At 41.2% G+C, this 27,207-nt stretch overlaps 1 protein-coding gene across 1 annotated transcript in view; it reads left to right on the top strand.

Moving 5' to 3' along the window:
* Positions 1 to 20,193, top strand: part of LOC138965702 (receptor-type tyrosine-protein phosphatase epsilon-like) — a gene marked incomplete at its 5' end in the record, with an annotated part of 28,255 nt that extends 8,062 nt beyond the window's left edge. The window contains 14 exon segments of the mRNA XM_070337877.1: positions 177 to 264; positions 480 to 556; positions 1,551 to 1,685; positions 2,005 to 2,133; positions 2,532 to 2,683; positions 2,911 to 3,046; positions 3,294 to 3,437; positions 16,183 to 16,273; positions 17,193 to 17,266; positions 17,668 to 17,799; positions 18,169 to 18,297; positions 19,005 to 19,150; positions 19,412 to 19,547; positions 19,905 to 20,193. Of these exon segments, the coding sequence (XP_070193978.1) occupies positions 177 to 264; positions 480 to 556; positions 1,551 to 1,685; positions 2,005 to 2,133; positions 2,532 to 2,683; positions 2,911 to 3,046; positions 3,294 to 3,437; positions 16,183 to 16,273; positions 17,193 to 17,266; positions 17,668 to 17,799; positions 18,169 to 18,297; positions 19,005 to 19,150; positions 19,412 to 19,547; positions 19,905 to 19,976 (1,641 nt within the window).
* Positions 20,194 to 27,207: the final 7,014 nt, after the last annotated feature.

Here is a 27,207-nt window from a genome sequence, read left to right as displayed (position 1 = left end):
AGACGGCGAGCCAAACTGTATTCCCAAGAAGGATTGTATGTTTAATGCCGAGGTATGATTCAGCAAAACAAAAAACAGACTGTGGTAAAATAGTTATAGTATGATTATCAATTATGATTAAGATTTCGTTACGGTTCCATTCTTATTGTGTCAATGGTGTGCATGGTTTTTTTCAGCGTATGATCCCCAAGAAGGACTTTGCGGTGAAGAACGGGGAGAGAAAGGACAACCACTACAAGAACCGCTTCACCAGCATCCTGCCCTGTGAGTGTTGCTGATAATGCACGTTAGTTACATAGCACACACAACAATATGTCACATGTTCGCCTGTGGTGGCTTCTTCAGGACATAGTTAGAAACAAATACAAAAGGAAACAAAAAGGAAAAGCTGGTGTCGCTTTGGCGTTTTGTTTCCCTTTCAATAGGAAAGGACGAGATCGCAATGTGATCATGTGTGACTGAAGAATGTGTTTCCACAGACGACAAGAACCGGGTGGAGCTGGAACAGGTGGATGGGGACGATGCCTCGGACTACGTCAACGCCAGCTTTGTCAGGGTGAGTTCAGTATTTGATTTAAACAATGCTTTATTATTGTTTACATATTCATAAAGTTAACATCCATATATTAATACAAACAACAACAATAAAAATGCATAATATTTCTAAAGCGCATGTACCCCGGATGTAACCCTGCTCAAAGCGCTGAAACGCCAACAGCGTACTTTGCCGGCCGCCCAAGGACCGAGAGAAACGCCAACAATCCTACGGCTTATAGTGGTGTCTTCCCACCAGTGTAGTATGTGATCGAGGAATATGATTTGGAAGAGAAGGAGGAGGACTTAATAGCAGAGAGAGGATGAGGTTGACAAGGACGTATCATGGGCAGCTGCAGCAGCTCTGCTGGCCGTAGCGGTTATTACTATGATGGCAAATGGTGATACTGGAGTAGAAGCAGCAGCAGTAGAAGTGGTAGTATATAGTGGTAGTGTTGGTCGTGATGGAAGTAGAAACAGAAGTACATCATTCCTGTCTACATCAATCACCAAAGGGAGTGACCAAAAGTGGTCTTTGGATTCATTAGACAGGTAGACATGACGGAAAGGTGAATTATGTAGGAGACAAAGTCGTCTGGGATTCTTCGGAGTAGTCGTTATAGACAGGCGGTCCCTTTAGATGGGTGTCCGCAAGGGCAGGCTCGACTATAGAAGTAGTCGTTATAGACACGGTGTCCCTTTAGATGGGTGTCCGCAAGGGCAGGCTCGACTATAGAAGTAGTCGTTATAGACACGGTGTCCCTTTAGATGGGTGTCCGCAAGGGCAGGCTCGACTATAGAAGTAGTCGTAGCAGTAACATCATCAACTTCTGCAGCAGTAGTAGTAGTAGATGAGTAGGATAGCAACGGCTTGATGACATAACTTTAGTGGTTTCAGTTTACCATCGTAAACATAAAACTTGAGATTTAGTTGCTGGGCATGTTTAACCGTGTAGGTATGCTTGATGACAAACTGACCTTGGTGATTCATTGGTACCCGTGTAACTCTCCTGCAGGGATATCATATGGAGAAAGCTTACATCGCTGCCCAGGGACCGAGAGACAACACAGTGGACGATTTCTGGCGGATGGTATGGCAAGAGGGGGTCACTGATATCGTCATGCTCACAAATGTTAAGGAGGGAAACAAGGTAAAGACAACACAATGACATTTCAAGTGAGACCGATCTTGGTGCTGACGAATGTTCAATATAAAAGATGAAGGTCTGATAATTAAAATGTTGTTTCAGGGAGGGGACATAATGTTATTGCAGTGTATATGACTGGTGTCTGTCAGAAAAGTGTAGTTGGTGTAGAAGAGTTTTGTCTCAGTCGTATGTGTGCGCAAAGATGTATTAATTCTGTTTTACTATTATTGTGTGCGCACAGAAGTGTTTTGTTGTCATCGTAGTATGTGCACAAATAGGTGTTTCAGTTTTATTGTTTGCTTATATAATCCTTGTCACACAGCCCAAGTGCTACGAGTACTGGCCGGCCCAGGGAGACAGGCTGACCACTGGACACATGGAGGTGACGGGGGTGGAGGAGGAGACCAGAGCTCACTTCGTCGTCAGGACCTTTGACCTCAAACAATCCGAGGTTAGTTGTGCACTATGATTCTTCAATAATTGTAAACTAAATGTAACCGAGTGCCGTAACACTACGATCACCTCGGGAGGCGAAGTGCAATCAAACAGGATTGAAAATATTAGGGCCAATTTCTTAGCCCTATAAAAACTGTTATGCAAACCCGAAGGTTTCCATGAACATACGGACAATCGGAAACCACCAGACCCCGTCACAAACATAATTCCACAATCCAGAAGTGTTGACTTAAAGGCCAACAACTCGGGTGCAGAGTCTGCTGTGAAAGGAGCGGTAGCCTCCCCTGTCACATAAACATAATCAAGCTACTGCATAATCTTTCCTTAAAATCTGCTAAATTTGAAATGTCAAAACCTTGAGGAGAAAAATGTTTGATCGATTCTTGCCTGCAGGGCTCAGAGAAGCGGCGTGTGAAGCAGTACCACTACCAGAGCTGGAGGGACCATGAGGTGCCCGCCACCACGCCCCTTGTCAATTTCTGGCGTTACGTCAGGTCACGTGCTCCACGCACAACTCAAGCCCCGCCCCTTGTTGTGCACTGTAGGCAAGTGTTGATACTTTTCCGTAGTTTCCTTCCAGAATAATATAGTTTAAAGAAAGTAGGGCTGACAGTCTTTGCTTTATAAACAACATTTTGTTTATTAGAATTCACCAGCGAGCAAACAAACCAGAAAAATAAAAATGCATTATGTTAAAAACTGAATAATTAATACATTAATGAATTCGTTACTCAATTATTTAATATATTTTGTATTGTCTGACCTGCATCAGTGCTGGGGTAGGCAGAACCGGAACCTTCATCGCACTGGACATCATCTACGACAAAGCGCAGCAGGAAGCGGAAGTGAACATCTACAACACTGTGGACAGGCTGAGAGATGACCGGTGCCACATGGTGCAGAACAAGGTAACGGTCAAGGCAACAACATGAACTCTTCTGAATAAATTGTGTAATAAAAGCCACAATAAGTGTTGATCACGTATGTTTATGAAACCCTGGTTTAAACAACCCATGCATGCAGAATTAATACCGTTAATTAATGTCATTTAAAACCACTTTTTGTTTTAATTCAAGTTACACATAGCTTCAATGAAACCCTGATCCAAACAACACACGCATGCAGAAATGATACCGGTACGAGTTGTGTGTTCAGGGTCAGTACGCGTTTCTTCACGAGGCAGTGGTGGAGGCCTACATGAGTGGAGACAGCAGGATACAGATGTCAGACATGGACACCGTCCTCCCACACACAGTCACCCATCACACGCCTAGCGACAGGGTTGACCGAGAATTTGAGGTGAGGCTCAGTATGTCTGGTATTGTGCGTGTTTTTTGTATGTTGTTGTTTTTGCTTTGATTGCTGTGTACCTTGAATGCTTGACTGTTAATTGTGATGTCAATGCTTTGCAACAAAAACATGTTTACTCACAAGGACAAAGATAGCACAAATCCAGTGTCAAAGTGCTCGCCTATCGAAGCTTTCTCGGCTAGGAAAACATTTAGGAAAAGGAAAATAAACCAAACAAGTCGCGTGAAGCGATATAAAAACATTTAGTCAAGCTGTCGGCATCAAAGTAACAGATTAACACCAAAAAACAGTCATCGCCGAGACCATATTAAAATAGTCTCGACTAACCACACCGAAAAACCGAGACGGGTCACGCTCGTCTCCGCGTAGCGCGCGAACGCAGTACTCACTTAAACCTATTGTCTTTAATTCTGAGCACATTTTTATAGTAAACATAACAAATGTATATATGTTTTTGAAATCAGAGAAATTGGGGAAAAGTATGCAATCATTGTTTAAATCTGTTAATGAAAATTTGGTTGTAATGACAACTGTAATGAGCAAACTAATTAACTACTTTTGACGCTGTGGAGCTGAAATTTAATCACATAGTCCAGACTTTGTCGAAGATTGCTTGACCAAAATTTAAATCAATTTGATTGAAAAATTAGGGCGTGACAGTGCGTCCTCAACTTTCACAAAAAGCCGGATATGACGTCATCAAAGTCATTTATCGAAAAAATGGAGAAAAAAAGTCCGGGGATGTCATACCCATGGCAGGAACTCTCATGTGAAATGTCATGAAGATCGGTCTATTAGTTTTCTCTGAATCGCTCTACACATACACACACACATACATACATGTATAGATACGTACGTACGTACATACATACATGCACACATAAACCACGACCCTCGTCTCGATTCCCATTCTATGTTAAAACATTTTAGTCAAAACTGGACTAAATGTAAAAAGCAAACAGCAGTCAAGCAAACAGCAGTCAAGCAAACAGCAGTCAAGCAAACAGCAGTCAAGCAAGCAGTCAAGCAAACAGCAGTCAAGCAAGCAGTCAAGCAAACAGCAGTCAAGCAAGCAGTCAAGCAAACAGCAGTCAAACAAACAGCAGTCAAGCAAACAGCAGTCAAACAAACAGCAGTCAAACAAACAGCAGTCAAGCAAACAGCAGTCAAACAAACAGCAGTCAAACAAACAGCAGTCAAACAAACAGCAGTCAAACAAACAGCAGTCAAACAAACAGCAGTCAAGCAAACAGCAGTCAAACAGCAGTCAAGCAAACAGCAGTCAAACAGCAGTCAAACAGCAGTCAAGCAAACAGCAGTCAAGCAAACAGCAGTCAAACAAACAGCAGTCAAACAAACAGCAGTCAAGCAAACAGCAGTCAAACAAACAGCAGTCAAGCAAACAGCAGTCAAACAGCAGTCAAACAGCAGTCAAGCAAACAGCAGTCAAACAAACAGCAGTCAAACAAACAGCAGTCAAACAAACAGCAGTCAAACAAACAGCAGTCAAGCAAACAGCAGTCAAACAAACAGCAGTCAAACAAACAGCAGTCAAGCAAACAGCAGTCAAACAGCAGTCAAGCAAACAGCAGTCAAACAGCAGTCAAACAGCAGTCAAGCAAACAGCAGTCAAGTAAACAGCAGTCAAACAAACAGCAGTCAAACAAACAGCAGTCAAGCAAACAGCAGTCAAGCAAACAGCAGTCAAGCAAACAGCAGTCAAACAAACAGCAGTCAAACAAACAGCAGTCAAACAAACAGCAGTCAAGCAAACAGCAGTCAAGCAAACAGCAGTCAAGCAAACAGCAGTCAAACAAACAGCAGTCAAACAGCAGTCAAGCAAACAGCAGTCAAGCAAACAGCAGTCAAACAGCAGTCAAACAGCAGTCAAGCAAACAGCAGTCAAGCAAACAGCAGTCAAGCAAACAGCAGTCAAACAGCAGTCAAACAGCAGTCAAGCAAACAGCAGTCAAACAGCAGTCAAGCAAACAGCAGTCAAGCAAACAGCAGTCAAACAGCAGTCAAACAGCAGTCAAGCAAACAGCAGTCAAGCAAACAGCAGTCAAACAGCAGTCAAACAGCAGTCAAGCAAACAGCAGTCAAACAGCAGTCAAGCAAACAGCAGTCAAGCAAACAGCAGTCAAGCAAACAGCAGTCAAACAGCAGTCAAACAGCAGTCAAACAGCAGTCAAGCAAACAGCAGTCAAGCTAACAGCAGTCAAACAGCAGTCAAGCAAACAGCAGTCAAACAAACAGCAGTCAAACAAACAGCAGTCAAACAAACAGCAGTCAAACAAACAGCAGTCAAACAAACAGCAGTCAAGCAAACAGCAGTCAAGCAAACAGCAGTCAAACAAACAGCAGTCAAACAAACAGCAGTCAAACAAACAGCAGTCAAACAAACAGCAGTCAAACAAACAGCAGTCAAACAAACAGCAGTCAAACAAACAGCAGTCAAACAAACAGCAGTCAAGCAAACAGCAGTCAAACAAACAGCAGTCAAACAAACAGCAGTCAAGCAAACAGCAGTCAAACAAACAGCAGTCAAACAAACAGCAGTCAAACAAACAGCAGTCAAACAAACAGCAGTCAAACAAACAGCAGTCAAACAAACAGCAGTCAAACAGCAGTCAAACAAACAGCAGTCAAGCAAACAGCAGTCAAACAAACAGCAGTCAAACAAACAGCAGTCAAGCAAACAGCAGTCAAACAAACAGCAGTCAAACAGCAGTCAAGCAAACAGCAGTCAAGCAAACAGCAGTCAAACAGCAGTCAAACAGCAGTCAAGCAAACAGCAGTCAAGCAAACAGCAGTCAAACAGCAGTCAAACAGCAGTCAAGCAAACAGCAGTCAAACAGCAGTCAAGCAAACAGCAGTCAAGCAAACAGCAGTCAAACAGCAGTCAAACAGCAGTCAAGCAAACAGCAGTCAAGCAAACAGCAGTCAAACAGCAGTCAAACAGCAGTCAAGCAAACAGCAGTCAAACAGCAGTCAAGCAAACAGCAGTCAAGCAAACAGCAGTCAAGCAAACAGCAGTCAAACAGCAGTCAAACAGCAGTCAAACAGCAGTCAAGCAAACAGCAGTCAAGCTAACAGCAGTCAAACAGCAGTCAAGCAAACAGCAGTCAAACAAACAGCAGTCAAGCAAACAGCAGTCAAGCAAACAGCAGTCAAGCAAACAGCAGTCAAACAAACAGCAGTCAAACAAACAGCAGTCAAGCAAACAGCAGTCAAGCAAACAGCAGTCAAGCAAACAGCAGTCAAACAAACAGCAGTCAAACAAACAGCAGTCAAACAAACAGCAGTCAAACAAACAGCAGTCAAACAAACAGCAGTCAAACAAACAGCAGTCAAACAAACAGCAGTCAAACAAACAGCAGTCAAGCAAACAGCAGTCAAACAAACAGCAGTCAAACAAACAGCAGTCAAGCAAACAGCAGTCAAACAAACAGCAGTCAAACAAACAGCAGTCAAACAAACAGCAGTCAAACAAACAGCAGTCAAACAAACAGCAGTCAAACAAACAGCAGTCAAACAGCAGTCAAACAAACAGCAGTCAAGCAAACAGCAGTCAAACAAACAGCAGTCAAACAAACAGCAGTCAAGCAAACAGCAGTCAAACAAACAGCAGTCAAACAGCAGTCAAGCAAACAGCAGTCAAGCAAACAGCAGTCAAACAGCAGTCAAACAGCAGTCAAGCAAACAGCAGTCAAGCAAACAGCAGTCAAACAGCAGTCAAACAGCAGTCAAGCAAACAGCAGTCAAACAGCAGTCAAGCAAACAGCAGTCAAGCAAACAGCAGTCAAACAGCAGTCAAACAGCAGTCAAGCAAACAGCAGTCAAGCAAACAGCAGTCAAACAGCAGTCAAACAGCAGTCAAGCAAACAGCAGTCAAACAGCAGTCAAGCAAACAGCAGTCAAGCAAACAGCAGTCAAGCAAACAGCAGTCAAGCAAACAGCAGTCAAACAGCAGTCAAACAGCAGTCAAACAGCAGTCAAGCAAACAGCAGTCAAGCTAACAGCAGTCAAACAGCAGTCAAGCAAACAGCAGTCAAACAAACAGCAGTCAAACAAACAGCAGTCAAACAAACAGCAGTCAAACAAACAGCAGTCAAGCAAACAGCAGTCAAGCAAACAGCAGTCAAGCAAACAGCAGTCAAGCAAACAGCAGTCAAACAAACAGCAGTCAAACAAACAGCAGTCAAACAAACAGCAGTCAAACAAACAGCAGTCAAACAAACAGCAGTCAAACAAACAGCAGTCAAACAAACAGCAGTCAAACAAACAGCAGTCAAGCAAACAGCAGTCAAACAAACAGCAGTCAAACAAACAGCAGTCAAGCAAACAGCAGTCAAACAAACAGCAGTCAAACAAACAGCAGTCAAACAAACAGCAGTCAAACAAACAGCAGTCAAACAAACAGCAGTCAAACAAACAGCAGTCAAACAGCAGTCAAACAAACAGCAGTCAAGCAAACAGCAGTCAAACAAACAGCAGTCAAACAAACAGCAGTCAAGCAAACAGCAGTCAAGCAAACAGCAGTCAAACAAACAGCAGTCAAGCAAACAGCAGTCAAGCAAACAGCAGTCAAACAAACAGCAGTCAAACAAACAGCAGTCAAACAGCAGTCAAACAAACAGCAGTCAAACAGCAGTCAAACAAACAGCAGTCAAACAGCAGTCAAGCAAACAGCAGTCAAACAAACAGCAGTCAAACAAACAGCAGTCAAGCAAACAGCAGTCAAACAAACAGCAGTCAAACAAACAGCAGTCAAGCAAACAGCAGTCAAACAAACAGCAGTCAAACAAACAGCAGTCAAACAGCAGTCAAACAAACAGCAGTCAAACAGCAGTCAAACAAACAGCAGTCAAACAGCAGTCAAGCAAACAGCAGTCAAACAAACAGCAGTCAAACAAACAGCAGTCAAGCAAACAGCAGTCAAACAAACAGCAGTCAAACAAACAGCAGTCAAGCAAACAGCAGTCAAACAAACAGCAGTCAAGCAAACAGCAGTCAAGCAAACAGCAGTCAAGCAAACAGCAGTCAAACAAACAGCAGTCAAACAAACAGCAGTCAAACAGCAGTCAAGCAAACAGCAGTCAAGCAAACAGCAGTCAAGCAAACAGCAGTCAAACAGCAGTCAAACAGCAGTCAAACAGCAGTCAAGCAAACAGCAGTCAAGCTAACAGCAGTCAAACAGCAGTCAAGCAAACAGCAGTCAAACAAACAGCAGTCAAGCAAACAGCAGTCAAGCAAACAGCAGTCAAGCAAACAGCAGTCAAACAAACAGCAGTCAAACAAACAGCAGTCAAGCAAACAGCAGTCAAGCAAACAGCAGTCAAGCAAACAGCAGTCAAACAAACAGCAGTCAAACAAACAGCAGTCAAACAAACAGCAGTCAAACAAACAGCAGTCAAACAAACAGCAGTCAAACAAACAGCAGTCAAACAAACAGCAGTCAAACAAACAGCAGTCAAGCAAACAGCAGTCAAACAAACAGCAGTCAAACAAACAGCAGTCAAGCAAACAGCAGTCAAACAAACAGCAGTCAAACAAACAGCAGTCAAACAAACAGCAGTCAAACAAACAGCAGTCAAACAAACAGCAGTCAAACAAACAGCAGTCAAACAGCAGTCAAACAAACAGCAGTCAAGCAAACAGCAGTCAAACAAACAGCAGTCAAACAAACAGCAGTCAAGCAAACAGCAGTCAAACAAACAGCAGTCAAACAGCAGTCAAGCAAACAGCAGTCAAGCAAACAGCAGTCAAACAGCAGTCAAACAGCAGTCAAGCAAACAGCAGTCAAGCAAACAGCAGTCAAACAGCAGTCAAACAGCAGTCAAGCAAACAGCAGTCAAACAGCAGTCAAGCAAACAGCAGTCAAGCAAACAGCAGTCAAACAGCAGTCAAACAGCAGTCAAGCAAACAGCAGTCAAGCAAACAGCAGTCAAACAGCAGTCAAACAGCAGTCAAGCAAACAGCAGTCAAACAGCAGTCAAGCAAACAGCAGTCAAGCAAACAGCAGTCAAGCAAACAGCAGTCAAGCAAACAGCAGTCAAACAGCAGTCAAACAGCAGTCAAACAGCAGTCAAGCAAACAGCAGTCAAGCTAACAGCAGTCAAACAGCAGTCAAGCAAACAGCAGTCAAACAAACAGCAGTCAAACAAACAGCAGTCAAACAAACAGCAGTCAAACAAACAGCAGTCAAACAAACAGCAGTCAAGCAAACAGCAGTCAAGCAAACAGCAGTCAAGCAAACAGCAGTCAAACAAACAGCAGTCAAACAAACAGCAGTCAAACAAACAGCAGTCAAACAAACAGCAGTCAAACAAACAGCAGTCAAACAAACAGCAGTCAAACAAACAGCAGTCAAACAAACAGCAGTCAAGCAAACAGCAGTCAAACAAACAGCAGTCAAACAAACAGCAGTCAAGCAAACAGCAGTCAAACAAACAGCAGTCAAACAAACAGCAGTCAAACAAACAGCAGTCAAACAAACAGCAGTCAAACAAACAGCAGTCAAACAAACAGCAGTCAAACAGCAGTCAAACAAACAGCAGTCAAGCAAACAGCAGTCAAACAAACAGCAGTCAAACAAACAGCAGTCAAGCAAACAGCAGTCAAGCAAACAGCAGTCAAACAAACAGCAGTCAAGCAAACAGCAGTCAAGCAAACAGCAGTCAAACAAACAGCAGTCAAACAAACAGCAGTCAAACAGCAGTCAAACAAACAGCAGTCAAACAGCAGTCAAACAAACAGCAGTCAAACAGCAGTCAAGCAAACAGCAGTCAAACAAACAGCAGTCAAACAAACAGCAGTCAAGCAAACAGCAGTCAAACAAACAGCAGTCAAACAAACAGCAGTCAAGCAAACAGCAGTCAAACAAACAGCAGTCAAACAAACAGCAGTCAAACAGCAGTCAAACAAACAGCAGTCAAACAGCAGTCAAACAAACAGCAGTCAAACAGCAGTCAAGCAAACAGCAGTCAAACAAACAGCAGTCAAACAAACAGCAGTCAAGCAAACAGCAGTCAAACAAACAGCAGTCAAACAAACAGCAGTCAAGCAAACAGCAGTCAAGCAAACAGCAGTCAAGCAAACAGCAGTCAAGCAAACAGCAGTCAAGCAAACAGCAGTCAAACAAACAGCAGTCAAACAAACAGCAGTCAAACAAACAGCAGTCAAACAAACAGCAGTCAAACAAACAGCAGTCAAACAAACAGCAGTCAAACAGCAGTCAAACAAACAGCAGTCAAGCAAACAGCAGTCAAACAAACAGCAGTCAAACAAACAGCAGTCAAGCAAACAGCAGTCAAGCAAACAGCAGTCAAACAAACAGCAGTCAAGCAAACAGCAGTCAAGCAAACAGCAGTCAAACAAACAGCAGTCAAACAAACAGCAGTCAAACAGCAGTCAAACAAACAGCAGTCAAACAGCAGTCAAACAAACAGCAGTCAAACAGCAGTCAAACAAACAGCAGTCAAACAAACAGCAGTCAAACAAACAGCAGTCAAGCAAACAGCAGTCAAACAAACAGCAGTCAAGCAAACAAATAAAACAGAGAGAGAAAGGTCAAACTGAAACCAAAACTTTGTGACTGTGTGTTTTCTTTTTATCGGTGAGTAAAATGTCTTAAGGCTGGAGTTCACACCTGAGGCCATATTTCAAAGTGGTTAGGCAGTTTTAAAGGTTTGTTTTTATGTTAGTTCAGTGTTTTGTTTATCAGGAAAAAACAAAATGAATAGAGCTTGTCGCGCAAAATTTTGAGATAGCGACTGAAGTTTGAGCATAGGTATGAGATTTTTTCACGCAAACCCTACTGAAGAAATTGTGATATTGTATTGTGAATATGTTAACAAAAAAACAATCGGATGATCAGAAACTGAAGAAGAGAAATAGGGAAGCAAAATAGAACATCAAACATAGTGATTTTACAGGTGAATTTGGAAAAAAACCCTTATGTATCCATTTTTGAAGCCCAATTTGAAGCATGGAACACAGTCAAACATAAATTAAAAGTGTTAAAGTGGTTACAGTGTTCAGAAATAGTGTTAAATAACAAGTTGAGTTATCCCTCTTCACAAATTTTAAGAGAAATACACCTCTTGTCGCGCAAAATTTTGAACTGTGATGCTTTTACTACCCCCACCCCCTACTCATTTTTCAGAAAAGAGTGCTTATTATCTTCCAAATAGACAAGCAAGGTAGTCAGATGATCAAAACTTCAGAACAAAAATAGGGAAGCAAAATAGAACATGCAACATAGTGATTTAACTGGTGAATTCAGAAAAAACACACCTTTTTACTCATTTTATTAGCTGAATTTAAAGCTTGGAAGACAGAAATAAATAAATTAAAAGTGCAAAACTGGTTACAGTGTTCAGAAATAGTGTTAGATACCAAGTTGAGTTATCCCTCTTCATCACAGTTAAAAGAAACGCACCTCTTGTCGCGCAAAATCTTAAACTGTGATGCTTTTACTACCCCTACCCCCTACCCATTCTTCAGAAAAGAGTGCATATTATCTTCCAAATAGAAAGGCAAGGTAATCAGATGATCAAAAACTTCAGAACAGAAATAGGGAAGCAAAAAAGAACACCCAACAGAGTGATTTAGCTGTTGAATTCAGAAAAAACCCACTTGTTTACTCATTTTATAAGCTGAATTTAAAGCTTGGATGACAGAAAAAAATAAATTAAAAGTGCTGAAGTGGTTACAGTGTTCAGAAATAGTGTTAGATACCAAGTTGAGTTATCCCTCTTCATCACAGTTAAAAGAAACGCACCTCTTGTCGCGCAAAATCTTGAACTGTGATGCTTTTACTACCCCTACCCCCTACCCATTCTTCAGAAAAGAGTGCATATTATCTTCCAAATAGAAAGGCAAGGTAATCAGATGATCAAAAACTTCAGAACAGAAATAGGGAAGCAAAAAAGAACACCCAACAGAGTTATTTAACTGTTGAATTCAGAAAAAACACACTTGTTTACTCATTTTGTAAGCTGAATTCAAAACTTGGATGACAGAAAAAAATAAATTAAAAGTGCTAAAGTGGTTACAGTGTTCAGAAATAGTGTTAGATACCAAGTTGAGTTATCCCTCTTCATCACAGTTAAAAGAAACACACCTCTTGTCGCGCAAAATCTTGAACTGTGATGCTTTTACTTCCCCCACCCCCTACCCATTTTTCAGAAAAGAGTGCATATTGTCTTCCAAATAGAAAAGCAAGGTAGTCAGATGATCAAAAACTTCAGAACAGAAATAGGGAAGCAAAATAGAGCATCCAACATAGTAATTTAACTGTTGAATTCAGAAAAAAACACTTTTTTACTCATTTTATTAGCTGAATTTAAAGCTTGGAAGACAGAAAATAAATTAAAAGTGCTAATGTGGTTACAGTGTTCAGAAATAGTGTTAGATACCAAGTTCAGTTATCCCTCTTCATCACAGTTAAAAGAAACACACCTCTTGTCGCGCAAAATCTTGAACTGTGATGCTTTTACTTCCCCCACCCCCTACCCATTTTTCAGAAAAGAGTGCATATTGTCTTCCAAATAGAAAAGCAAGGTAGTCAGATGATCAAAAACTTCAGAACAGAAATAGGGAAGCAAAATAGAGCATCCAACATAGTAATTTAACTGTTGAATTCAGAAAAAAACACTTTTTTACTCATTTTATTAGCTGAATTTAAAGCTTGGAAGACAGAAAATAAATTAAAAGTGCTAATGTGGTTACAGTGTTCAGAAATAGTGTTAGATACCAAGTTCAGTTATCCCTCTTCATCACAGTTAAAAGAAACACACCTCTTGTCGCGCAAAATCTTGAACTTTGATGCTTTTACTACCCCCACCCCCTACCTATTTTTCAGAAAAGAGTGCATATTATCTTACAAATAGGAAAGCAAGGTAATCAGATGATCAAAAACTTAAGATGAATAGGGAAGCAAAATAGAATATCCAACATAGTGATTTAACTGTTGAATTAAAAAAACACCTTTTTTTCTCTCATTTTTTGAAGCTGAATTAGAAGTTTGGAATTCCTCCGAAAGCGGCGTATGGCTGCCTAAATGGCGGGGTAAAAACGGTCATACACGTAAAAATCCACTCGTGCTAAAAACATGAGTGAACATGGGAGTCTAAGCCCATGAACGAAGAAGAAGAGGAGGAGAAGAAGAAGAAGTTTGGAAGACAGAAAAAATAAATTAAAAGTGCTAAAGTGGTTACAGTGGTTACAGTGTTCAGAAATAGTGTTAGATACCAAGTTGAGTTGTCGCTCTTTATCACAGTTAAAAGAAACACACCTCTTGTCGCGCACAATCTTGAACTGTGATCCTTTTACTACCCCCGCCCCCTACCCATTTGAACACAAAAGAGTGTACATGTATATTCTCTTCCAATTAGAAAAATAAGTAATTTGCAACTGGACATTTTTAAAATACATATTTTCTGTCAGTCCAAGGATTGCTTAGTCCATTAAAAACAAACAGACTAGGATTTAGCGCACCCATTTTAAGAAAAAGTTAACATGATAATTGATATATATATATATATCAGACATTTTTTTATGCAATTACTACTGAAGATTCCAGATCAGGTAAAACAATCATTTTATATTCTTTGTCACATTTTTTACTTTTTTTTTAATAAATTTATCTATAGGGAGTCTTGTCTCTTTGTGTCATTTAGTTATTTTGAAGAATTCTATCCTGGCAAAAAAAATTAAAAATCCCTACCGACCTACCCTATTTTGTTTACCCATGTTATTAGAAACAGACAATTTATTTTTTATTGGCCTAAAGATCTTGAAACATTTGTTTTAATAGAGAAATAACAAGTACAGCCCTTAGCTGTGTCACTCGAATTTCTTTGTCAGGCTGAAGCTTAGCTGTTGCGTTGAAGTCTGCTGTGTGTGTCTGGGTCCAAAGCAACTTTCACATTCTCATCTACACATTCTCATCTACACACTCACGTTACTCACACAATTATACAATTCTACCCACAGAGGCGTTCGGGGATGGGGGTCTCGCACTCGGGCGAATCACACCACAAAATACAAAGTATAACGTACACAGATTTTTCTATTGAACCAAAAGGCAAATTAAATCATGAATAAATCAATCAAGCAAAACTTCCACACAATGACACATTCACTCTCGGTTCACACTGCGCTCTGGGCATGCACACTTGGCAGCACGTATACGTTCCGACGCCGTTTGTCTTCCTGCAAGTCCAGCACAGGCACACGATTGTCCAAGAATCACAATAATCCTCGTGAATGTCACAGCAGGCATAGTAAGGTTACGTAGAAAAGTCCAAAAGGGTGCGTTAATGGTGGTAATCCGGCACACACACACCGGGCACACACACACACACTGACACACACACACACACACACACACACACACACACACTCCGGTTTGGTAAGTTACCTGATAAATAATGTAGCCTGTAGATTTAACGTGGAGACTGATCAGACAGGAAGAGTAATACTTTCACATTTCCGATGTTCAGCGATAAACTTGTTTTCTTCGAGAGTTCGATCTTCGTGCGATTCTGGCGCGTTGTCACCAAGAACGTTAAAAAAAACCACAGGATATCATCATGATGCCTCTCAGTCTACAAAAACCAGGTCTAGGAACTCTTCATCTAAAGTCAGTCAGTATTAACCTCCTCAACACAATCCTCATCTTGTCCCATAGTGATTTCTGCCACCAAAGAACATGTGGTTCTCAACTCAAAAGACCGATTTGTCGTCTTCCGGCATTGCGAAATTCAGATCTACCCCAACTTCGTGCATTGATCTGAGCAATAAAATGTAGATGCGATAATCTGCAAACATCTCTTCAACACAATCTGCATCTTGTCCCATCGTGATTTCTGTCGGCAAAGAACATGTGGTTCTCAACTCACAAGACCAATTTGTCATCTTCCAGTGTGAAATTCTGATCTGCCCCAAGTAGGCTACGTGCAATAAAATGTAGAAGCGATAAGCTTAATCTGAAAAAAATCTGTTCGCGTGAACGCTGCCACGTTGTCATCAGTCCAATGTCTTTTATCCAGAGCAGGGACGAACACACTTTTTCATCAGCAGTTTGTTATGTTTATCCGCAGACTGCTTTCCATTAGATCTACTTGTCTGTTTTAGATTGACTCGTATGGTTCTTCAGCCAGGCAAGAATAGTGCTTGTTTACAGTGACACGTTCTCACGCACGACATGTCGTAAATGCAAGTTCTAACGATTGTTTTTTATTGCACTGATAGAGAATGTCGATAGTTGTAAACTTCTGACATTTCCTAATGTTTATTTCATTATTTTGCATACGGATATGGCTAATAAGTGGATAATCTGTTACGACACGAAACGCGTTCTAAATCCGGGAAGGGAGGCTACTCCAGCGTACTGTCAGGTGTGTTCTAATACCTTAAGTGCTCTTTCTAATAATGTTTGTCTCACCAACGGTCATCTTTTCTTTAAAATTGGGCTGACAGTGTTTATTTTTGAAGCATGTTTGTATGTTTGTGTGTATGCTTGTGTGTATGCGTGCATGTGCGCGTTTATGTGTACGTCTGTCTGTTTGTCTGTCTGCCTGCATGTTGTGTGTTAAAATGTATGTCTGTCTTCGTGTGTGTTTCTTTGTTAAAGTGAATGCCTGTCTGCGTGTGTGTCTTCCTGTACGAGTGTGAAGGGATAGTGGGAGTTGCAGTTTACTGTTTACACTTGTATTGTGGTCAGACATTGTGCAAGATGCGGACAGCCCCGACCTACACCACGGCCAATATGAAGGAAAACAGGGCCAAGAACCGCAACCCTGATGCATTGCCTGGTGAGCCGAGCATCTTAACATCCTCACATGTCTTCTGTTCTTCCTGTTAGCAGTCGTGTGCCAGAAAATGTGAATGTGTTTGAAAAAAAAGTGTATTTCATTAAATGTAGCGTGCGTCGGTATTAAGTGTTTGTATTTATAAGAGACAGCTAGGTTGTGAGAGTAGGCTTTGCCTAACACCTTTATTCTTTTGTAATTAAGTTATCTGACCACATTGTTCAGTCAGTGTGGGATTGCTTCCCTCTCTATCATCTCCTTTTTCTTCATTCAGACTCGGGCGTATGACGTTTTCTTCATTCAGACTCGGGCGTATGACGTTTTCTTCATTCAGACTCGGGCGTATGACGTTTTCTTCATTCAGACTCGGGCGTATGACGTTTTCTTTATTCAGACTCGGTCGTTTGACGTTTTCTTCATTCAGACTCGGGCGTATGACGTTTTCTTCATTCAGACTCGGGCGTATGATGTTTTCTTCATTCAGACTCGGGCGTATGACGTTTTCTTCCACACGAAATAACGTTGATTGTCTAACGAAGCCGTCAAGTTGAGTTAGACATCAGGGCTGAGGTGCACGACAAAGTTTCCATCCAACCGGGAGCCACCCACAGTGTGTTGGATTGGTTGAAACTGAGATGTATTTCAAAAAATCAGAACCCGCGGTTTGTTCTCTCCCGTTTGGGTAGCAACAACTTTCGGTTTGTGCACCCCAGCCCATCCAATCGAGTGTGTCTTAAACTTACACTTAATTTAATGTCAGTAATGTTGTACAGTGTCAATTAACAGAACTTGTATACATCATCTAACTTTAAAAATCAGCTTGTGTCACATAAGTGTTTTGTGAAAGTCAGGCTCATAATCAGTATGTGGACATGTGAGTGCATGTTTGATGTTTGTACATGTTTACATGTCACGTTTACAGACGACAAGCACCTGGTGTATCTCACCAAGCATATGAAGGGCAGGAACCAGTACATCAACGCTGTCTACATGGCGGTAAGACTTTTTGAGAACATGCTTTAAGTGATGTTTTTTGGCAAGATAGGCAAGTAGCGTTCAGAGCAAATATATATATAATTAACGAATTCAACAAATTCAAAGTATACCCGAACTTCCAACTACTTCTACACGACTTATATCATCGTTTCCATGACCAGCATACCTTAGACTCGATACTTAAGAACACCATTTGATAGCATATCAAATTGTCGTAACATAGATTTAAAGAGTATTTGAAACACAGTGGTTGTGTAGTTTGTGTTATTGTAAGGCTTTATTGTACAGTTAAATCGTAGTCTTAATGTTGTTGTATCTGACTGAACCCAGATAGCAAGAAACAAATCACACATTTTTGTTTGCATGTTGTTACGCACAAATCTAGCTCTCTCGTATAACAGACATTCCTTCAGCAGCGAGGTAGCATCATGACGCAACTTCCACTGCAAGACACACTGGTGGACTTCTGGCGGCTGGTGGACGGATGTGACGTCAATACCATCGTCAGCATTGGTGCTGTAGAGGGAAAGAAGGTAATCTTTAATATAATTTGCTGACATAGTCAAAGATGTGTGTAGACCACCTTGATTCCAGATCATTCATATCTTTACTTGTTTATGCTCTTTAAAATAAATTCAAAAGGAAGTAAGCAGTAGTGTCACACTCGACATGATGTACATAACATTAGTATTATAAAAGGACACACTTCAGTTTAATCCAATAGACTCATACGTGATCCACAATACTGTTCGTTTGACAAAAGACAAACTACATTTTATCTTAGTTTTACACAATATAGGAATATATCATAACTCCTCTTGACATTATATACATTACATGTTTTTCGAGCTTGTTTTATACACACATGCAAACTTAATCTGATGGTTGTGTCGGTTCCACAGGACATGTGTCGGTACTGGCCCAAGGATGCCACGTCTACGGTACATACGGGTCCTTACACCATCAAACTCAGATCCATGACGAGGTTGGGCGACTCTCTTTGCAGCTACATGCTGGAAATGAAGACAGACGTAAGGCTTCCATGTAGTATACTCTCGCTATCAATTACTGTAGTTTGTGTGTGTGGACATTTTATTTAAAAACAAACATCTTATTGTGCCAAGCTCAAACTTTCTTTCACAGTCAAAACATGCTCTCGTGTGCACCCCCTGTTATTCCCTTCAGTCCATATTATACAGCAACATTTACTGGGTAATACGTTTTATTGACAGTTAATGTGTACCATTCTCTCGGGTATTTAACGCGTTTAGTGTTGTTCTTGAGTTTACTGAATTTGATGCGTGAATTGTGTGTTTGAATAAAGTTGAAATAGTACCACACCGATCACTTTGATAACTTACCTGTTTTCATTGTTTATTATAGGTTCGTTGACTCCCTTTACATGAATGAGTTGTATATCAGGCTCAATTAATAGCCGTTGCATTTATTCACTGGGATAAATCTCGAACTATCTTTCAAAGTAAAGATTCTTACATTGTCAGAAACACATTCAGAAGCTTTATCTTGAATATTTTGCTTTGCCCTATTAATGGATACTTTATTCTAATAAGTTACAAAGCACGCCAGAAAAGAGTTCCTGCTTGATTTGTGTAGTGGGATGCCCGCACAACTAACACGTTAGATAATAATGTAAAACGCTGGAAAACAATGTGCAACTGAGAGAACAACCGGTCTACAAGCTGGTGAGAATCAACCTCACTGTTGTATCCTAACACAGGACACCAGCAGAGAAGTGAGAGTGCTGCATTACGCGGGGTGGACAGGACAGGTGGCAGACAACATGGCGGACCTGCTTCAACTCCTCACCTCTCTGCACACGTCACACAACGACAGGGGAGGCAAGCCTGTCATTGTACAGTGCATGTAAGTTACCAACATTGATACTCTAGTAAAAATAAGGTATTTCAGAACGTAAACGATTTACTAAAAGCAAAGGGTGCTTCATTATTTTAAAAAAGGGCTTGATGTTTGTTTTTTCTTTGACGCTAGAATAATTGCTACTCTTTTATATTTGAATGGTAGGTAGTTTGTGTTTGTGTAAATACCTATGGTTTCTGAGGCTCTTTCCTCACTATACTAATGTCTGTAGACGTAAACATTTCTAACCTGTACGATTATCCACAGTGACGGAGCGTCCCAGAGCGGCGTGGTGTGTGCACTGTGGGACGTCATCAGCCGAATGGCGTGTGACGCAGAGCTTGACGTGTACATGGCCGTTAGACAGCTGCACACTGTCAGACCTGAGGCCCTCACCTCTGTGGTCAGTTGATGAGAAGATTGCGTGTGTGGGGGGGGGGGGGGATCTGTGCGTGTGTGTGCGCGCGTGTGTATTAGTGTGTGTGTGTGTGTGTGTGTGTGTGTGTGTGTGTGTGTGTGTGTGTGTGTGTGTGTGTGTGTGTGTGTGTGTGTGTGTGTGTGTGTGTGTGTGTGTTTGACAAGGGATCGTCTGTCGTCCATTTAATTGTGGGCTACAGTTAACATAAGTGCATTGCTAGTCTCTCTCTCTCTCTCTCTCTCTCTCTCTCTCTCTCTCTCTCTCTCTCTCTCTCTCTCTCTCTCTCTCTCTCTCTCTCTCTCTCTCTCTCTCTCTTAAAATATATTCGTGTGTGTGTTCCAGGAACAGTACAGATACTGCTACGAGGTGGTCCAAGAGTTCAACAAATCAAACAACATCTATGCAAACACGTAAAGGAATCATTGCAAGGTGACAAGAGGCAGCAGCTAAGGAGAATCAAAACGAACTATATGAACTGTACATATCTACAATTTCAAACAACAGTGTTTGCAACCCCATTCCCTCCTTTCGCTCCTCATCTCATCCCACCACCTTCTCCCTCCCCTCCTCCCTCTCCACCTCCTTCTCCCTCCCTTACCCCTTCCCTCTTCTCCCTCCCTCACCTCCTCCCTCCCCTCCTCCCTCCCCACCCCATTCCCTCTTTTCTCCCCTCCTCCCCCACCCCCACCTCCTTCCCCTCCTCCCTCCTCACCCCCTTCCCTCCTTTCTCTCCTCGTCTCATCCCACCCTCTTCTCCCCCCCCCCCCCCCCTATTCCCTCTTTTCTCCCCTCCTCCCCCACCCCCACCTCCTTCCCCTCCTCCCTCCTCACCCCCTTCCCTCCTTTCTCTCCTCGTCTCATCCCACCCTCTTCTCCCCCCCCCTATTCCCTCTTTTCTCCCCTCCTCCCTCAACACCCCTTCTCCCTCCCCACCCTCCTTTCTCTCCTCGTCTCATCCCACCCTCTTCTCCCCCCCCCCCCTATTCCCTCTTTTCTCCCCTCCTCCCTCAACACCCCTTCTCCCTCCCCACCTTCTTCCCTTCCCCTCCCCTCCCTCCTTTCTCTCCTCGTCTCATCCCACCCCTTTCTCCCTCCGTAACCTCCCACTCTATTCTTTAGGCCTCATCCCGAAATTGCTGATAGCAATGATAATTTTAATATTGTGAAATGTACCATACATGGATTGTGACATGTTATTGTGTCTGTTCTCTAACTTTCTGTCTGTAAAGTGTTGTTGATCGGTTGTACAATGATCGATCCAGCTCATTTGTTGTGTTATTATAACCAGAGGTGACACGATAGTTTAGGAAGCAATCGTTTTGAAACGCTAGTTTGGGGGGATTTCTCGGCATCTTTAGCTACTTTAAACAAATTAGAAGGATTATTACATGTTCAATTTTGCCAATTTCACCATGTTTTTTGCAATAAGGTGATTGTTTACATTGGAAATCACCGTGAACACTTCAGACCCTGTTTTATCAGAATCAGTCAGACGGGCGCAGTGGCGTGGTGGTAAGACGTCGGCCTCCTAATCGGGAGGTCGTCAGTTCGAATCCCGGTCGCTGTCGCCTGGTGGATTAAGAGTGAATATGTTTCCGATCTCCCAGGTCAACTTATGTGCAGACCTGCTAGTGACTTAACCCCCTTCGTGTGTACACGCAAGCACAAGACCAAGTGCGCACGGAAAAGATCATGTAATCCATGTCAGAGTTCGGTGGGTTATGGAAACACGAAAATACCCAGCATGCCTACTCAACGAAAGCGGAGTGAGCTGACGATATATATGCTCTCAGATTATAGTGTGGGGAACCCAAATGGGCAAACGAGCTCACACGTAACCAGAACATTCTGGAACGCTGAAGAAGAAGAATCAGAATAAGTTTTTTAACACCATGCAATGCCATCACATGAAAGTATATTCAGCTCCCGAACTGACTGTTCAAACTTCCTACTGTTGATTTTGTTTTCGCCAGAAATGATGTCTCTCCAAGATAATAGAGAGCCTTTATGTGAATAACACCCGAATGATTTTAGAAACTCTGTTATAGCTCGCACAGCTGCTTCATCTTTGGAACTTATTTCCTGCTTCTGTTTTACAAGTCGTGTACATTTGCATAAGGTTGGATTTTTTCTAGAATATTGTTTGGTGTTAGTTAAGCTCACGTGTTGTTTTGTAATGGATCGTTGTAATCACAACTGTGCCTTATTTACTATGTTTCTCACACCCCCTCCTCCACCCAACCCCCATCCCCTATGCTTAAAAAAATATTGATATAATAACAGGAATTGTTTGTATTTTCATTGCACGCTCACGTTTGCGTATTTTTTATATATCAAGTGTAGGTCAATGAAGAATACAGTTACAAAATGTAGTCGCTAGTAGCTTTTGCGAATGTGGTAGTTTAATTATGACTGTGCACGACATCTAAGCTCGAACGCACACAACGGAAATTATGCACCGACAAAGTACAATTTCCGGCTTCACCGGAAATATATATTTTGGTGGCTATTTTGTTGTAAGAGTCTGATATGATATGACATTCTAATTTGATGTGAGTGTGTAGTTTCGTGTGAGAGTCTAATATGACGTGAGAATCTGATTTAATGTAAAAGTGTAATATGATCCGAGTTGTTTGCTCGTTCCCACAGTTCGGTTCAAATGTATGTTCAATCATGTTCGATATTATTGTAGATAAAGCATGATGTAAAACGCGGTGTTAATGCTGTTAATTGGTTGTTGTTTTTAAATTATATGCACTGTCAAAACAACAACAAAACAAAAACACACACAAAAGCTCATAACCTCGTCTGGTTTCTTTACAAACTCAAAGGTAAACTGCAACACTAGTCAGAGTGTTGTGTGTGTGTGTGTGTGTGTGTGTGTGTGTGTGTGTGTGTGTGTGAGTGTGTGTGTGTGTGTGTGTGTGTGTGTGTGTGTGTGTGTTGTGTTTTTCTGTATGTTTGCGGGTGTACCAATCTGTGTGTCATTACGTGTGCTAGCTCTCTTGGCCAGTTTTGCTGTTGTATTGTTGTGTTCTGCATTCTCAAACTCGACGGCACTCCCCCCCCCCCCCCCCATCAAACACTACAGTATTAACAGCTATTGGTGTTTTCAGCGTAGCAATAGGGTCCGATATTTAGACGAGACAAGTATACTGCCGACGAGTCGAAGACGAGTCGCATTATACTTGTTCGAGTCTAAATATCGGACCCTATTGCTACGCTGAAAACACAAAAGCGATTATATAGCTGTTATGACCTTGATTTGTTGTTCCAAACTTACAAAATGACAGTTTTTGCGTCGATGTGCTGATCTCAGGTTTTGATAGCAGACAAACTTCTTACGCGCATCATGTTCGCGCAGACATGCACACCGCTACACGCTTTCTGACTTTGGAAGAAAAACTGACTCCAAGTGCATTCGATTTCATAACACAGTTGTTGAAACATCTTTTTAAGTTGTCAGTGTATGCTGTTGTCGATAGAATCATTGCCGTGGTACAGAAGAAATATGTGAACGAACTGGATATAAACAGTCTCGCCTATTTGAATATAATGCAATACAGACTGCCATTAAAGCTCTATTATTGCGTGATACGGGTCAGGCCCGTTCTGATCATATGCCATTTATACAATTATCTCCACGCCAAATTCGCCTCAGCTGGATTTTGGTCGAACAAATTAAATATTACATTAGAAGAAAAACACTGGAAATTAGCTAACGAATGCTCGACAGAAACCCGTCTTCGTCTATTGCATTGGAAAATTTTACACAATATATATCCCACCAATATGTTGCTACATAAGATGGGAATTCGTCAAACAAATCTTTGTCAGTATTGTAACGAGACCGACTTCATCGAGCACTTTTTTTGGCAGTGTAGAGCAGTGCAACCCATATGGCAGGAATGTCAAGGGTACATATTTAAATGTACAGGCAAAAATATAAAGTTAAGATGCGAAGAGGCTCTTTTTGGGTATTTCACACGTGATATCCCCAGAGAGAAAACCTTCATAATTAATCACCTTATATTGATATCGAAAATGTGCATAAGCCAGTTTAAGTACGGAAATCCAAAAACTAACATGAAGGTCTTATTTCAGAACCAAGCTCGACTTCGAAATTTCTAGTAAAATTGAACTGTGTATAAGAATATAGATAACTAGTAGTATAGTGCTGTTAATGTAAAGTTGTTTATATATGCGCTGTATGATGCTGTGCTGAAAGCTAGTACTGTAATTGGTAATTTGTAAATTATCGCCTTTTGTCTATCGAGCGTTATGTATTGTCCCGCTGAAAATGGTATTATTTAATAGAATTATGAGAACAACAACAACAACAACACACACGCACGCACGCGCACACACACACACACACACACACACACACACACACACACACACACACACACACACACACACACACACACACGCACATACACGCAAACAAACGCACAAACTACTAGGAAAAAATTGTAGTCCATAAAAAAATTAAAAAAATAAATAAAAGAAAACAAAATTAAAATTTCATAAAAAAAGACCAATGAAGAAGGATATGCTCACCGCCAAAAAAAAAAAAAAGACGAAAGAGGCAAAATAGATTGGTTGAAGCAGCCTTGCATGCAACTGAGGTAAACAAAAACCAAACAAAAAAACACAACCCGATATAGGTGTTGGTAGTTCGATGGAATTAAAGACAAGAACTAATAGATAACACGCATGTTTCAAGTCAAACATAGTTGTACAACCAGACCACGAGGAAATTATAGTTATTATACTAACTAACATAATAGCATTAAGTACGAAACATAGTTTCAGGCGATGGTTATGCCGATTGTTGAAACAGGGGTACAAGTGTGTGATAAGATGATAAGCGAAATCAAAATGGGAACAAAACCGGACATTATCTTTTAAAACGTGATTTTGAGTCGAGACAAGTAGCCAATATTACATTGACAATCAATCGTTATATTGTTCTGATCCTGTTTTGTTGTTACTTGTTCTACAGTGTATAATGTTCATGAACTCACACTGATAGTGAATTATGACAGCAGCTTATCCTGTTTGGGTTAGTGCTGGATATCGGAAGCAACAACAGCAATTACTACAACAACAACAACAACAGCAATTAATACAACAACAACAACAACAACAACAACAACAACACCATTTGCAAATGTGTCATCAATTTATTTATATCAGTTATTTGTTATAGACTAACCAGTACTTTATTATAATTATAGCCCAACAGAATAAAGGGACTTTAAAAAGCAGCAACCAATCAACAAACTATTTTAATATATGTTTTTATATTTAGTCAAGTTTTGACTAAATATTTTAACATCGAGGGGGAATCGAAACGAGGGTCGTGGTGTATGTGCGTGTGTGTGTGCGTGTGTGCGTGTGTGTGTGTGTGTGTGTGTGTGTATGTGTGTAGAGCGATTCAGACTAAACTACTGGACCGATCTTTATGAAATTTGACATGAGAGTTCCTGGGTATGAAATCCCCGAACATTTTTTTTCATTTTTTTGATAAATGTCTTTGATGACGTCATATCCGGCTTTTCGTGAAAGTTGAGGCGGCACTGTCACGCCCTCATTTTTCAACCAAATTGGTTGAAATTTTGGTCAAGTAATCTTCGACGAAGCCCGGGGTTCGGTATTGCATTTCAGCTTGGTGGCTTAAAAATTAATTAATGACTTTGGTCATTAAAAATCGGAAAATTGTAAAAAAAAATAAAAATTTCTAAAACGATCCAAATTTACGTTTATCTTATTCTCCATCATTTGCTGATTCCAAAAACATATAAATATGTTATATTCGGATTAAAAACAAGCTCTGAAAATTAAATATATAAAAATTATTATCAAAATTAAATTGTCCAAATCAATTTAAAAACACTTTCATCTTATTCCTTGTCGGTTCCTGATTCCAAAAACATATAGATATGATATGTTTGGATTAAAAACACGCTCAGAAAGTTAAAACAAAGAGAGGTACAGAAAAGCGTGCTATCCTTCTTAGCGCAACTACTACCCCGCTCTTCTTGTCAATTTCACTGCCTTTGCCATGAGCGGTGCACTGACGATGCTACGAGTATACGGTCTTGCTGAAAAATGACAGCTACTTGACTAAATATTGTATTTTCGCCTTACGCGACTTGTTTGTTTCTGTCTTTTTTTTCCGTCGCCCTCTGTGCATCTCGCATTCTCTCAGCGTGATATCATGTTATTCCCCCCTCTGCTTCTTTACCTTTGTAAACTTGGATGGGTAGGTTTTTGTCCGCCCTCAGCAAACCTGAATCCTCGATAGTGTATAGGTTGTGAAGCCGCTACACTTTGTGGGCCCTTCTTTCAGCGGCTGAAAGTTCCGAACACTCACATGTGGGAAATATACATATCATAAGCAGACAACACAAACATACCGCATTTAAACTAACAACTACAAGTTTCAACACAGACAGTCCCCCTTCACTCGGTATGTCGTCGCTGTAAATCACAAACCTCGTATCTCAATTATTGAGGTTTGCGAACTAAAACAACACTCAGGTCTATTGTCATGTCGCCCGTATGTTGAGAAAAAAACTCGTAGCTTCAATCATTATTGCTTTCTAAAGTAGATAATTGTTCTTGAGAAGAAAGCTCGTATCTTCATTTCTTTGAAGTGAGCGGCAAAAAAAATAACACTCAAGTTATATTAGAATAAACCACAAGGCGGACACAATGGTTTGGTGGTAAGACGCCAGCCTCCAGGCTAGGTCGTGGGTTCGAATCCCGGCCTCGCCTGGTGGGTCAAGGTGGAGATTTGTCCGATCTCCCAGGTCAACGTATGTGCATACCTGCTAGTGCCTTAACCCCCTTCGTGTGTACACGCAAGCGCAAGACCAAGTGCGTAAGGAAAATATCCTGTAATCCATGTCAGAGTTCGGTAGGTTATAGAAACACGAAAATATCCAACATGCCTCCTCCGAAAGCGGCGTATGGCTGCCTAAATCGCGGGGTTAAAACGGTCATACACGTAAAAATCCACTCGTGCACAAACACGAGTGTACCGTGGGAGTTTTAGCCCACGAACGTCGTAGAACAACAAGAAGAAGAAGCAGAAGAAGAAGAAGAAGAAGAAGAAGAAACCACGATAATGTGTGTCTGGTTTACGTTTGCTAAATAGCCATTCAAGGGATTTGAAAGTGTCATGTCATGTCGTTGAATGCTTTTGTGAATGCATTGCGGTTTTCGTGAAAATATGTCATCGCTTTTGCAAACCTTCTGTGGGGCGGAGTGGGCTTTTCACGTCAGGTATTAACATTACAAGCTGCATGCCGTTACGACTTTTGTATGGATGCATTGGCAACAGTCACTGAACCGTCAACAAGTCTAAGCAACAAGCAGAAGCTGTGCGTATTCTTGGTGTGCTCCTGGTTTGTGCCTGCACGACTGATCGTATTTTTAAGTGCGTGTTCGCGTCATTTTGTTTATCTGTTATAGTACGTGTTTTATTTTTATTTTAAAATTATCTTACCAGCAAATCCGTCATATTTTCGTATTTTCTCGGTCTGCAGTTTAAAACAAAAAGATTGTGTTGGTATCCTTGTTTCAGCACAGGAGCACTTTTTTTCTTAAATGGTTCTCCTTTCCCTTTCGCGTC

The sequence above is a fragment of the Littorina saxatilis genome, linkage group LG4 (assembly GCF_037325665.1).
Source record: "Littorina saxatilis isolate snail1 linkage group LG4, US_GU_Lsax_2.0, whole genome shotgun sequence".
Lineage (NCBI taxonomy): Eukaryota > Metazoa > Mollusca > Gastropoda > Littorinimorpha > Littorinidae > Littorina > Littorina saxatilis.
Note: the sequence above shows the minus strand (reverse complement) of the source record. Positions and strands in the feature narration are given on the sequence as shown.